We start from the raw sequence: 14,092 nt of genomic DNA, 5'->3' as shown, positions 1-14,092 counted from the left end.
GTCCATCACCATCGGTGTGTTTACGTTGCCTTGTTGAAAAGCTTTTGGAATTTGGATTATATTGTCGTCATTCATGTCCATCTGGCGTGTACTTTAGACTGACCTTTTCGCGTCGTCTAGGATCTAGATGGTTCATTAGCGTCAGTAAGAAGAGTCCTCAAGATGTGCAGCACGTAATGCACGTTCTCAACTGAAAAAATGATGAGCACCACGTTGTCTTATCAATCGATCAGTTCATCTAATCCGCCGTGCATATCCTTGCTTTGTTTCCGATACAAGAAGAGAAACGAAACAGCCCTGAACTAAAGGTGCACACGGACAGTCACCTAATCAGAAGCTAACACTCAAATCCTCCTGTTCATAGTAGCACTCACAATTTTAGTAGATAACTCCGCTAGCCTTTTATCACGTGTTTCACTATTTACCTCATTTAAAAAAATGCAAACATATGAAAATGTAATTTACAATTAAAATAAATTTAATAATAAATACAATAAAATAAATAATATTTTTTTTAATTTTTTAATAAAACGGCATGTATACAAAATTGATGATACTATTATCTACTACCTCCATGTCAGTAAAACTTTATTTTTTTAATTTTTATGTTAGCATTTAATCATCCATTTTATTTAAAAAATTTATAAAAAATTTAAAAAATTAGTCACACATAAAGTATAGTTCATGTTTTATCATCTACTAAAAATAAAAATATTAATCGTAAATTTTTAAAAAGACGAAAAGTTAATGATTGTATTGAAAACTGTAAAATAAATTTATTTTGGTAGGGAGGGAGTACGAAAATACGGAGACGTACACTCTTCTCGTCGCGGAAAAGCGAGACCGAAATTGGCACACAAGTACGCCTCTGACTCACGGAGTCACTGAGGACAGGACAAACCGTACGTGTATCATCCACACATCCCGAGATCACAGCAAAAGTCAGCACATCGATCAGCAAGCACATCGCGCACCACACCCCTTCAAATTCAATGCCTCGCCTATAAAGAGGGGACGCAAAACCCATTCATAGCCTGTGCGTGCGTTTCCAAGAGAGAGTCTCCCCTGCCGTGCTCCGCCTTTCTTCAGGAAGAGGAGGAGAGGCCGCCGCCGCCGCCGTCGCCGCCATGTCTCTGCTCACTGACCTCGTCAACATTGACCTGTCGGAGAGCACCGACAAGATCATCGCCGAGTACGTATGGTGAGTGACATCCTTGCTGCTTGTGTGTTTTAGTTTCTGTCTTAATCTTCATGCTGCTGCTGCATCTGATGGTTCCCAGAGGTTAGAAGATTGTTCAGCTGTGGGTTTTTCTTCAGTTCTTCCTCTGGGTTTAGATTTGAGAATGGCAGGAGGTGGTTCTTGTTCCATGTTAGTTACTGCTATTTTTCGGGAGATTATTTATTTTTTTCATGTGCCTAAGTGTATTGGTAAAAGAAAAGTGGCATTTTTGTGATTATGATTTCAGATATTTCGCTGATGCTATTTTTTTGGGGGGTGTGTTATTTGGGTGCAAGCTGTTCAAAGTTCATGAACTGTGTGTCTACAGCTTCTTGATTTGATTCTAGGATTTCATCTAGTTCTGCGCCAAGGCTTGTTTTCATGGTTGATTACCTTCTCCCCGAATAACTGTTGTTTCCTTGTTACATTAAAAAGAGATTACTCACATAAACATGTTTTTTTATACCTACCAATCTCAGTCTGCTCCTACTTATACACCATGTGCTCCTACGATTCAGGGTTGGTGGTACTGGGATGGATATGAGGAGCAAAGCCAGAGTACACTCTTTACACCCTGACATATACATCATTTTCTTGATATCTGAATCTTGGAGCAATGACTCTTGAATTAGCTCAAAGCTGTTGTGACTTCATGAGTTGTGGCTGCCTCTGATCAGACGTTGTCTGGACCTGTTGATGACCCAAGCAAGCTTCCAAAGTGGAACTTTGATGGCTCCAGCACCGGCCAGGCTACTGGTGACGACAGTGAAGTCATCCTCCAGTATGCTTCGTGTTTTGCACTCTTTTGCTTACACCATGACGTGCAGTGTGCTTTACTGCTTTATACTGATCAGCCTTTCACGTTTTTTTGTGCCAAGCCCTCAAGCCATCTTCAGAGACCCATTCAGGAAGGGGAATAACATCCTGGTAGAATAATTTATCATTGTCTGAATTATATCTGCAAAGCTTTCTGGCAAGAATTTTGTTCATGCTTCATTGGCCTGACCTGATGATTCCTTTTAGAGTAATTTTAGAGTAATTGAGAAGGTATCAAGAGGTGTTAAAATTTTAGGGTAAAATTTTGATACCTCTTGGTACCTAGGTATTAGGAGATGCCAAATTTTACACTAAAATTTTGGTACCTCTCCGTAACTATTCACGTATCATAAAATTGCTCTTACCTTTAAGTTTTAACCATGCTGTAAATGTGTGTAGGTCATGTGTGACTGTTATGCACCAAATGGTGAACCGATTCCAAGCAACAAGAGATACAATGCAGCAAAGATATTCAGTCATCCTGATGTCAAGGCTGAAGAACCATGGTCAGTACATATGCTTGTTATTCAGACATGAAATCCTGATGTTAAAACGGAATTTATGTTGGCTGCTTCATCAAAATCAGGTTTGGGATTGAGCAAGAGTACACCCTTCTTCAGAAGCACATCAACTGGCCTCTTGGCTGGCCTCTAGGTGGCTACCCAGGTCCTCAGGTATTCTGAACTTTGTATACACATTTAATACTGCATCTCAATCACAACAACATGAAAAAAAATCCTCTTTGTTTTCAAGAAGTACAGTACTAGCTTAGTCATAAAAAAGAAGAGTTTTTTATCGTTATCGAAAAATATCTCAAATTACCATATTTTTTAATGTAAAAGTATAGTATTTTGAGGTACTTGAGAACTTTTTAAGGGTGATAAAAAAAACCCTTATATTAAAATTTATAGCACCTTAAGATACTTTTTAAGAATGGTAAAAAATATAGATACTAAATTTTACAATATAGCATCTCCCGGTATTTTTTTTTCAAGGATAGTAAAAATTACTCTTGCTAATAGTAGACTGATCTTTGAGCAATACAATGGCGTGATAGGGTCCTTACTACTGCGCTGCTGGAGCCGATAAATCTTACGGGCGTGACATCGTTGATGCGCACTACAAGGCCTGCCTGTTTGCCGGCATCAACATCAGCGGGATCAACGCTGAAGTCATGCCAGGACAGGTAAAACAGAATTCTGTACAATAATTTTCATGCTGATGATTTTTTTTTGAATCATCTTCCTACTGATGATAACTTCGCATTTCCGTTCCGGTTTTTCGACATTGTTTTTTTCCCATGAACTGATCGTTTGTTCGATTGTGTGAGCAGTGGGAGTTCCAAATTGGTCCTGTCGCCGGTGTCTCGGCTGGCGACCATGTCTGGGTAGCACGGTACATTCTTGAGGTAAAACAATAGAATAGTTTACCTTTTGTCGTTTGGACCACAAGGTTAATTACAATTTATTTGCAAAGGAAAATTAATTTCTGAATAAGAATTTTACATACGTATTATTTTGAGGTAAAAAAACTAAGAATACGTATGTAAAAAAAAGAAGATGTATTCTCGGTGATCTAAAAGACAAGACTGAAAAATAAACTTTAGCATAAAAACCGTAAAGTCAACTCTAAATTTATCTAAATTTAAGGTTGAAAAATGCAAATTCTGACATATAAGCGGAACTAGAGGTGAAAAGATGGGGGCGACAGAAATTCATGAGGAAATTTTGCTTCCACGGATCATTTTTTTACATGATTATTTGAACTAATTCCTTTGAAATCTTGGTTTTTTTTTTGACTGATGTAACATGATCTCGTTTTCTTCCCTACGGCCAACAGAGGATCACTGAGATCGCTGGCGTCATCGTCTCCTTCGACCCCAAGCCCATTCCGGTGAACACACAAATTTCACCCAAACATTTTCAATCTGATCTTCTCACTGCCTCACCACATCGACCTGCATCTCTAACTCCGTGCGCGCATGTGCTGCAGGGAGACTGGAATGGCGCCGGCGCTCACACCAACTACAGGTAAACAGAAAATCACCTGCAAAAATCCTTCAAAAGTTCACCTGAGCTCTGCAAAATCCCGTGTTGTGGTGTGATGCAACCCTGTCCCGGCTGCGGCTGCAGCACCAAGTCGATGAGGAGCGACGGGGGGTACGAGGCGATCGAGAAGGCGATCGGGAAGCTGGGCATGCGCCACCGCGAGCACATCGCCGCCTACGGCGACGGCAACGACCGCCGCCTCACCGGCCGCCACGAGACCGCCGACATCAACAACTTCGTCTGGGTAGGTGGCGCAAAGATCGCACGTCACACGCGTCCCGGTTCCCGGGTAGGGGTAGGCCGCGTCTGCTCTTCTTACCTTGCTGGCTTGCTTAACTCCGGCGACGCCTTCTTCTTGGTGCGTTTTTTTTCAGGGCGTGGCGAACCGTGGCGCGTCGGTGCGTGTCGGCCGCGACACCGAGAGGGACGGCAAAGGTAAGAGTGGCGGAGCCGGATCGTTCTGAGTCTAACAATTTAGTAGGATCTCAAAATTTACTTCGATAGAATATTTTTAGTATAAAAATTTAGTAGGATCTGAAAGTAACAGAATTTTACGCTAAAATTTTTTATGTCTCGAGATAATTCTCAAGGATGATGAAAATAACTCATTTACTTTATTATTTGTGTGTGTATGTGTGTGTGTGTGTGTGTATATATATATATATATATATATATATATATATATATATATATATATATATATATACGGTGAGTTGCAACTCACGGGTGGCTCCATGAGTCGGGTCCAAAAACATATCAAATCATCTCTAAATTTTGATTTATATGGCTCACTAGATTATTTGTATCAAAATCTTGTAGCACGCAATTTTTTTTATTTTTGGAGATTTTGAAGTATTTTTTTTGAGATTTTTAAAAATGATACATAACACGTTGATTATTTTATTATATATATATATATATGTGGTTTTGTCTTTATACCTATAAATTATATATAGAAAATTTATACATGAAAAAATATTTAATGTATAAAGTATCTAGTAGGAACTAATATCTTAATTCAAAAATCATCTTAGAAAGTTATTTATTGTACACTAAAAAACTATATATAGAAATAAAAAAATTTACATATAAACTGTTCACGCGGGCGTTCATCCATGAGTCTTTTGGGACGCCACTGGCTTTAGCGGCAGCACCAGCGAGAAAAAAAGTTATGCTGATTTCTTCCAATATTGATTTGGCTCGTTGCTTTCGCCAGGTTACTTCGAGGACAGGAGGCCGGCGTCCAACATGGATCCGTACGTGGTGACCGCCATCATCGCCGAGACCACCATCCTCTGGGAGCCGAGCCACAGCCACTCGAACGGCAAGTGAGGAATCAATCGGCCAGTTGATGAGCAGTTAGTTGAGCACTTCTCGCGTGCTGGGCTGCATACAAATTTGTTTGGACGTGTTCTCCGATGCTGACTAAACTTGCAATAATGATTTAGTAATAATTGTGATGGATGGTCTCATGAAGTAAATCTATCAATGTCAATGTCCAACACAAAATTTTACATCATGTGGTGCCTCCCAATATCTCACGTAGCGTCGTCTCTAGTAATTAGAGAGATCCGTGAGTGAAATACAAATAAAGATAAGTATGATGAGCATCAAAGTAATCGCTGAGAAGTGACGATTTAGTCGATCAGCATGGCTGAATGTAGAAATATGAGCCCCTTATTGTTGGCTTTTCTCTAAACTGTAAATCGTCATAGTTGCAAATAAAAATATATAAATAAAAGTTTTATATACGTGTTCTTAACAACTTAAAAGCAAAGACTAAAACAAACTAGATAAAAAACCCTAATTTTCTATATAGATGTTCTTATCGTTGAAAAATTAAATTCTGACTTATAAATATAAACAAAATTAAAAAAAATGAGACAGACTAAATTCATATCGTAGATTTTGAGGACCCTAAGCGGTTGCTTAGACCGCTCATGGCCTTAGGTGGCCATGATCTCACTATACTGTTTGGCGGGTAAAATCCACACCCCTATACTTACGTCCAGGGCTTCGATATATATCTCCGTTTCTAATCTTTTGTATCTTGGACACCTTGAACACAATGGCAGTTTAGATACAAAGCAAGAGGGACTGAAGTAGTATCATGGAGGAATGCATGGTCCCAAATGTCATCAACTCTATAGTCTGCATAAGTTGATTTGAGTTCATCCATCTTATAAAACCGGCTACATCGAATCCAATAAAGACAAATGCAGCAACATATCTCAGGCTTAGCCAGCATTAAAGACGACCGTGGTTTTTATTAGCCTATTTTTATAGACAACTAGATACCAAAAATTTTAGTGTAAAATTTTAGTACTCCTCGAGATACTGAACTTTTATGTTGATAATTGGGATACCTTACAATATTTTTTCAAGAATAGTAAAAAAAACTCTATTAGTTATATAAAAAAAAAGATGAAGGATTATATGGTTTTTATGCTAGCTAATTTATGACATAAATAATAGAATTAACTACTAAAATCTACTTTAGAAGAAATATGAGATGATCAACTTCTATATAAAACTATTTATAAAAAATACCTTAACACTTCGAGAAGCATACACGCAAAAAACAATTAATAAATTGGCAAAAAGATTGTAGCCATTTATTCTTAACGTTTTCCGCGTGTACGCTTCTCAAACTGTTAAACAGTGTATTTTTTAAAAAATATATATAGAAAAGCTGTTTTAAAAATCATATTAATCTAATTTATATTTTAATAATTAATTGCTCATATACGTAATCTATTAATATGTTTTTTATAACAGGTAAGTTAACGTATTTCTCTTTACCGAACGCAGTCTATTACCTATTACGCCAGCGCCAGGTAAGTTAACTTATCCCTCTCCACCGAACACAGCCTATGTCAATATGTCATAGAGCTCCTAATCCGACTCCACCAAGAACATGTGGGCCCTAATGCAGTTGTATCTAACCGTTGACTAATTAGACTCAAAAAGTTTGTCCCGTAACTTCCACCTTAAAAAATGTAATTAGTTATTTTTTAAACTATATTTAATATACATTGCCACCCAAAGAATAGATGTAACGGATGAACGCAAAATTTTTTAGAAACTAAATAGAGCCTGGCGAGAGCTTGCCCCGACATGTGGTGATTGAGCACATCGGCATCTTCTTGAGCAATCACTCCCTTGGCAAAAAACATCGATATATCGCTTATATATGTACCCTCAGTTACAACACTTGCAAGATTATCGCCGCACACTGTACCGGCCTGCAGCAGAGTCTGCAGTATTGGCAAGAAAACGAGAACAGTCTGGTACATACACATTTATTCAGGGTGAGATGTAAAAGAAAAAGCTATCAAACAGGAGGCCATAAAAGAAAAGTCCACGAGCAGCCTCAAATACATTCTAGAATGGGCGTCTCTTCCAAAGTTTATGTGATCACGGTGGGCGCAGATCGGCCAGTGTACTCTTGCATTTTGGAAAGCTTCAGTGCAACATCAACCTGGATAGAAACAGCGGATCAGAATTCCAGTGGTGCAGTACGCAGGGAAAAGGTCGGCAAACTTGACCGTCCAAAAGGAAAACCAAAATATACACAGCGTGGATATGTTTACCAGAGGAGCAAGGGCATCCTGAGAATCCCTTCCAGTCTTGGAAGAATCATTCTCATACTGCTCGATGTAGACACGAATAGTGGCACCGACAGAACCAGTTCCAGAGAGACGGAATACCTAGAATTTCAGGAACTCATGTCAGTTCAGCATTTTTTGCACTCATACTACGCAGTCAGCTCACACATTTTTTGCACTCATACTACGCAGTCAGCTCACACATTTTCTATGCCAAAATTGTAAATTCCTACTGTGCTACATTAGTTTGCTTTGGATTTTCCAACAACGCCACACTAACATAACAGGATGGGACCATACCAGTCTGGAACCATCTCCGAAGAGGTAGCGGATACCCTGATGCTTGGAGACAGAGCCATCAACAGGATCCTTATACTCGAACTCATCAGCAGCAACCACATCAGAAACATCTGATCGGATCTCCTTAATCAATCTGATGAAAAGGTACAATTTACAGAATGAAAAATATTTTAGCTAGCTGGAAAACCACTAGGAAGTTGTTGACCATAAAACAACAAGAACGAAATACTTCAGAACTGTGCAAAGTATGCCTCATTATTGGCAAAGAATGAAACACAACAATACGATTTATGCAAAATTATTCATTCATTTTCATGAAACAGATGGATTTCCATAGCAGCTAATAGTGGTGAAGTATTGACCACTCCATTAATATACGTACTTGTTAACATCAGAAAGGGACGACTGCATGCTGACAAGGTTTGCCATAAGTTCCTTAGCAGCTCCTGCGTCGACATTCTTCAAGAAGAAACCATCATACATTCAAAGTTAGCTTGTTGTCAAGTGTTTACAAATGTACATTGAATATTTGAGTTAAGTACCTCATAGTCATATCGTGTATAATAATGGCGACCATAAGTACCCCAGTGCTGATGAACGATATCTTCAACAGTAACAAGCTTATCTCCTCCAAGGTTGTCCTTGTTCTTGAAAGCAAGAATAGACAACCATGCAAGAACAGCCCAAATACCATCTTTCTCACGAATGTGGTCAGAACCTAAAACAACATAGTGGGTATAAGCATCTCAGTGACTCGGTCATTTCTTGACTGCAGTGTAAATATTATATATGTGATCCACTAGATTTTGGTTGATTCATGATATTTTAATAAGAGCATGCCGTTTGTATGTAAACAACAAGGCTGTTGTCATATTCCTTTGATTAAGGAGAGCCAAGCTTGTGGAATATCCCAAAATTCTCAATAATCAGAGGTGCTACATATCAGAAAGCATGAAAGTACATGCATTATTCACTGCTATATGTTATTGTGATCCATACATCAAAGTAAAACTACTCAAGTTCATAGAAATTACCAGTGCCAAAGCTCTCTTCACCACAAATTGAGCACATTCCGGCGTCCATCAAGTTCCCAAAAAACTTCCACCCAGTAGGCACCTGAAACATGGTTTTAATATGATATGCTTCTCCTACATTTTAAAGAAATCGTGATTGATAGTCCAATACTTACCTCAAAGAACTTGAGATTCAAATTCTTCGCAACAACATCAAGGGCAGCTGATGTGGGCATGCTCCTGCAATTTTATCAATGGATCAACATAAGGTAGCATGGCGATATTTTAAATGCCTTTTGAATACATTTATGCCTTCTATATTTACTGCAATATGGCCAGTTCACATCTTTGATAGATGACGATTACATTATTCTTACATATTAGCATCATATTGGAGAGCAAGTGAAATTGAATCATCAAATCCAAAATCAGAAGAAACCATTCAAAAGTCAAAACCATATGGGCATTGGCCAGTTTCTGTTCTGGTTCCTAGATTCCAGTCCAGTTACAGCTTATAAGCAGCGGGCAGCTGCAAAGAGGTACGTCAGGCATCTTCATTCAGGGTTCCATTTAACAGTTATTGTTTGATCAAGAATGTTTGGTGAGGCAGTTCGGGGTCTTCTTTTTCATCCTATTGTTTTGGCTACGCTGTTTTTTCAAGTCCTAGTCCTTTGTTTTTATAGCAAGCATTCTCGCTTTGGAGACCAGCTGGCATTGAAGATGCTAGATACCAGAGCAATAACAATGAAGAATTGCCAGGAATTAACTCTAACTGGTCAATCCCCACCAGAAACCTGAGAGCTATTCTACAATACCCTGCCTAACATTAGCATTGTATGGTAAGCAGTCAAACACTGAATGCCATGCTTATTCAGATGCATTCAGAGTCAAAGATGTGATTTACTACATTGAGTGCAGTTTGCAGCTTTTAGCTTAAATGCCTTAGTTCATGAATTTTAAAACTAGAAAAAGGGCAGGGGTTATCTTGGAATCTCAATATGCAGGATTACTCGTACCTGGCAACTCCCTTCAGGCCAGAAGCAAAGTAAGGAATCGACTGAACAGCGTTGGCTGCAATAATGGCAACCGAATCTGAAGGTGTCACGAAGAATCTAGAAGGCAAAGGACACAACATAAATTCCTTATAGCACTTGTGAATATTTACAAAAATCTTTAGCTATGTACTGAACTGAACAATACCTTTTGCCCAGAATCATGTTGCGGTCAGCATCTCCATCAGCTGCAGCACCAAATTCTGGGGGTTCAACATTTGAGGACTTTCCAAGACCCATCCGATCAACTAGTTCTTTTGCATAGGTGAGGTTAGGATCTGGGTGGCCCCCTCCAAAGTCTTCCTGTAAAAGTACAACTAATGAGTGAGCATCAATCTAAATTCCATTTTCAACTTTGTGATGATATAAGAGAACAAATTACCTTTGGAACACAGTTCAACAATGAGCTTTCATCAGCACCAAGCTCTTCAACAAAGATGCGCTTTGCATAATTCCCAGCAACACCATGGAGGGCATCATAACTAAAAGTGCAAAGCAAAGGCTCAGATACACAGTGGATTGTTAATATGAGGAAGATGGTGAGCATAGTTAAGGTCACAAATGTGTACCAGAATGTAAACTTCGGAGATGCCAAAAGTTTTTTAATTGACTCAAAGTCAAAGATTGTCCTGGAATTAAATATAAATACAAATTAAATCACCCATTTTCACAGGTTCTTGTGACACAAGAAGGAAAATCCACTTCTTGAAAAGAAAACATTGAACATTACATGTCATAATAACATTCAATGAATTCGAATAGAAGCTACTTACTTCATTAACTTTATGTAATCAATAGTGGAGTCGAAGACATCAACATCAAAAGGTCCTTCAGGTCCACTGAAGCTAGTGACACCTACCACAGAAATATCAACCTGGGATGGGAAAAAATATAGTAAAATAGGTATTCCAATACCTTTAGCACAAGAGAAACAACGAGCAAAAAACAAGTCAGTGTCAAATCTTACATCTGGAAGGTCTTCGGCGATGAGGTATTCAGTAATTGTCTTTGTATTAGAGAAAATCTTGTCGGTGACCGATTCAGGGGCAGGTCCACCATTTTCCATGTTATATTTGATCCCAAAGTCCTGCCAAGATCAAGCGTAAAGTTGTTAGTTGACAACAAAAATCGTGCCGCTTGATAAACAACATAGATACATCATAAGTGTGATACCTCAGTAGGACCACCTGGGTTGTGACTCGCTGTTAAGATGAACGCACCAGTAGCCTTTGATCCCTATTTTTGATTAATTGATAAACCGCAGTAAGATAAGTTGATAACAACGAAAATAAGCACAGGGTATTCACAGTTACACTGCGTAAAGTTATTATTTGGTGGAAATAAGCTTACATCTGCAGCAACTCTTTCACGGATGACACCAGATACAGCTGGAGTGGACATTAAGCTGTTTTGTCCAACCCAAACACGTCTTACTCCATTAGCAGCAGCCATTTTTGTAATGATCTACAGCAAGCATAATGAATGTCAAATTTCTAACCACAATTCAAACTTCAAACTTAACTTTGCAGGAGTGCAATCTACAAGAGAGAATTTACACCTATACCAATAAATGCACTACATAGTCAATAAGACCTAAACATACGCACTGAACCATACATATGTGTACTAGATAGTATAAACCTTAGGATGGCGTACTTTGTTTTGGTATGACTTTTGGTAAACAATTCAAGCCATTTAACTTGATTCAGTACAGTAAATGAACAATATCTGACCTTAAAAACACTATAATAGAATGTGTAGACTCAATGTGTGTCGCATAATGTGGAGGCATGCATGCTAAAAACTAGGTGAGATGAGTCTATCATGCATGTGTTCCATCACATAGCTTGATACATGTTTAAAAATGTGGCTATACAAATATTAAAATGGATATCTTCAGAAGCAACTGCAAATATATAAAAATTTGACAAATAGGGCCCTAATTAGTAAAAGGTGAAATTACAAATTACCTGAACAGCATCCTTCGAGAAATAGCGGCCATCACCAGACACAACAATGGTAGCACCTGTAGGAAATAAATGATTGAAAGATATAATAAGGACAACGAAAAATCAGAAAATATTTTACTTCAGTGACTGTTAATAGCATTTCCAATTAGTGAATTGACGGGGAAATGCAGAAAATGTATGCACAAAAGCAGCTCCATATTTATTGATCAAATCATCATGGTATCTCAAAAACCAGTCATTATCCAAAAAAGAATCTCCAAAACCAGTAACAAGTAACAACAATCTACAGCATTCTTTTTCTTACCATTGATTAAGGTTACCAACTGGAAATGGAATAGTGATAGCAGGTTTGGTTATACATGTTTCTAGTTTTCTCAACCATATCCGTATGCACTTAGAAATGAAAAATAAATATTTTATTATTTTTCAAGAATAGAAGAAAAGGCTGTGGTCAGAAGATCAAAGCAGGACAGGTGTTCGTCTGATAAGGAGCTAACCTTTTACTTTGTCGGCAGGAAGGGCATTAAATGTGGATTGCACAAAGTTCTGGAGGTAATGAGGCTGCTGGAATACAGTAACCTGGTAGCAAGAACAGCAGTACAGATCAGGTTGGGAGCAATGTGCCATATGCAACATTTCAAGCGTAAGAATCAAGCAGTTTGTCACGTACAAAACATCACCAATTAGCCACCAGATTTCATGTAATAAGCTTTCTCAACAAGTTCCACCTTCTTACCATGTATAAACATCTTCTACCAAACAAATTCTCCTTTTTCCTCCCCATTTTAAAAATGCACATGAACACACGCTTAATTAGGAGTGGTAATGGGCCAAGGCCCTTCGGTTTTTTCACATCCCTATTTAATTCTTAAAAATTTTTAGCTCAAAACTCTATACAATTTTATTTTCAACCCGTTGTGAACCCGACCCTTAAATTTTGTAGGCAAAATGGTTAAGCCCATTACCACCCCTATGCTTAATCCAGATTTTGGCCAGGATCCAGACTGACCAGAATAGACTGGAGAGTGATACCGACTGATACATGCTATATCCTCATTGGCCAAAATCTGAAATGACTAGCGGGTAACAATTCAGAACAGTATCAAGCCAGCGTGCACAAAGTCACTATACCTACCCTCGATATCTCCTCGATCTCAGATCGCTAACAAGCATTGCACAAACTACTCAGCGAGATCCCGATACAATTAGACAAAGCTGATGAATGCGAATGAAAATCTCCTGAATCAAATCCCACGAACACATACAATTCAGATCAACCGAAACTAAATGATCCGACCGGTCCGGAACCGCCGCGGGACAAACGCATTTAACCATCGCCGGCGAGAAACCGCACAGAGCATCGGAGCTGAGAGCAGATCCAGCCCACGACACGGATCAGGCATACGAGCACAGGAACCGACGAAAAAAAAAACCGCGCAAGCGGCAGCCGGCGCCTGACGAGATCCGCGACCGGAGCCAGAGATCAAAACAGACGAGCCCATCCACGAGCACCCCCCGCGTTGCACATGAATCCAGATCGGGGCCCTAGCGACGGGAAGCCGGAGAGAGCTGTAGGAGGAGGAGGAGGCGGAACCTTCTTGCGGAGGCCGGAGGTGCCGGGCTTCTGGCCGTCGAAGGGCGTGGTGGCCTTCTTCGTCACCGAGAAGAGCACCATGGCTGCTGCAACCGCCGCCGCCGCGGCAGGAGGAGGAGTCGGTGGTGGTGGCGATGGGGAGGAGATCGGGAGCGGAGGAGGAGGGAGTGGTGGTGCGGTGGCGAGAGCGACGGGCGTGGCGGTATATAGCTGGTGCGGGAGAGGATCATTCCGTTGTGCTTTTTTTTTTCGTTTCGTTTTTTCTTTTTTTTTTCCTATATATTTTTGCCGCTTATATTTTCGGGCGGTTTTTTTACGTGACTTTCACTCTTTTTTTTTTGTTTGTTTTATTCATTCGTGGACGTGAAGAATGCCATTGAAGAATAAGGGTTGTATTTTTTTTTGTTTTGTTTGGTGTTTCAGTGTTTCATCGTGTCTGTGGGCAACATACACGTACACGGTTTTGTAATAT

At 39.4% G+C, this 14,092-nt stretch overlaps 2 protein-coding genes across 2 annotated transcripts; one reads left to right on the top strand and one right to left on the bottom strand.

Annotated features, from left to right (window-relative positions):
• The first annotated feature begins 1,026 nt into the window (after nucleotides 1-1,026).
• On the top strand, nucleotides 1,027-5,700 carry LOC102714002 (glutamine synthetase cytosolic isozyme 1-3). The gene is made up of 13 exons (XM_006651680.3): nucleotides 1,027-1,201; nucleotides 1,738-1,777; nucleotides 1,897-2,000; nucleotides 2,098-2,146; nucleotides 2,435-2,541; nucleotides 2,622-2,709; nucleotides 3,093-3,221; nucleotides 3,369-3,443; nucleotides 3,875-3,928; nucleotides 4,028-4,065; nucleotides 4,168-4,327; nucleotides 4,458-4,518; nucleotides 5,300-5,700. The coding sequence occupies exons 1-13, from the start codon at nucleotides 1,128-1,130 to the stop codon at nucleotides 5,413-5,415; spliced, it is 1,095 nt and encodes a 364-aa protein (XP_006651743.2). The 5' UTR covers nucleotides 1,027-1,127; the 3' UTR covers nucleotides 5,416-5,700.
• Nucleotides 5,701-7,241: 1,541 nt separating this feature from the next.
• Nucleotides 7,242-13,832, bottom strand: LOC102713531 (phosphoglucomutase, cytoplasmic 2). The gene is made up of 18 exons (XM_006650430.2): nucleotides 13,621-13,832; nucleotides 12,524-12,605; nucleotides 12,027-12,082; nucleotides 11,407-11,520; nucleotides 11,230-11,292; nucleotides 11,024-11,143; nucleotides 10,830-10,930; nucleotides 10,626-10,685; nucleotides 10,439-10,538; nucleotides 10,205-10,359; nucleotides 10,021-10,116; nucleotides 9,181-9,244; nucleotides 9,026-9,107; nucleotides 8,534-8,709; nucleotides 8,374-8,450; nucleotides 7,992-8,124; nucleotides 7,677-7,793; nucleotides 7,242-7,564 (listed from the first exon to the last, which is right to left on the bottom strand). Exons 1-18 carry the CDS (start codon nucleotides 13,699-13,701, stop codon nucleotides 7,493-7,495), a joined length of 1,749 nt encoding a protein of 582 aa, XP_006650493.1. The 5' UTR covers nucleotides 13,702-13,832; the 3' UTR covers nucleotides 7,242-7,492.
• Nucleotides 13,833-14,092: the final 260 nt, after the last annotated feature.

This window comes from Oryza brachyantha, chromosome 3 (genome assembly GCF_000231095.2).
Source record: "Oryza brachyantha chromosome 3, ObraRS2, whole genome shotgun sequence".
In the NCBI taxonomy this organism is placed as follows: domain Eukaryota; kingdom Viridiplantae; phylum Streptophyta; class Magnoliopsida; order Poales; family Poaceae; genus Oryza; species Oryza brachyantha.
The sequence above is the reverse complement of the archived record's forward strand: the minus strand, read 5'-3'. Positions and strand labels throughout refer to the sequence as shown.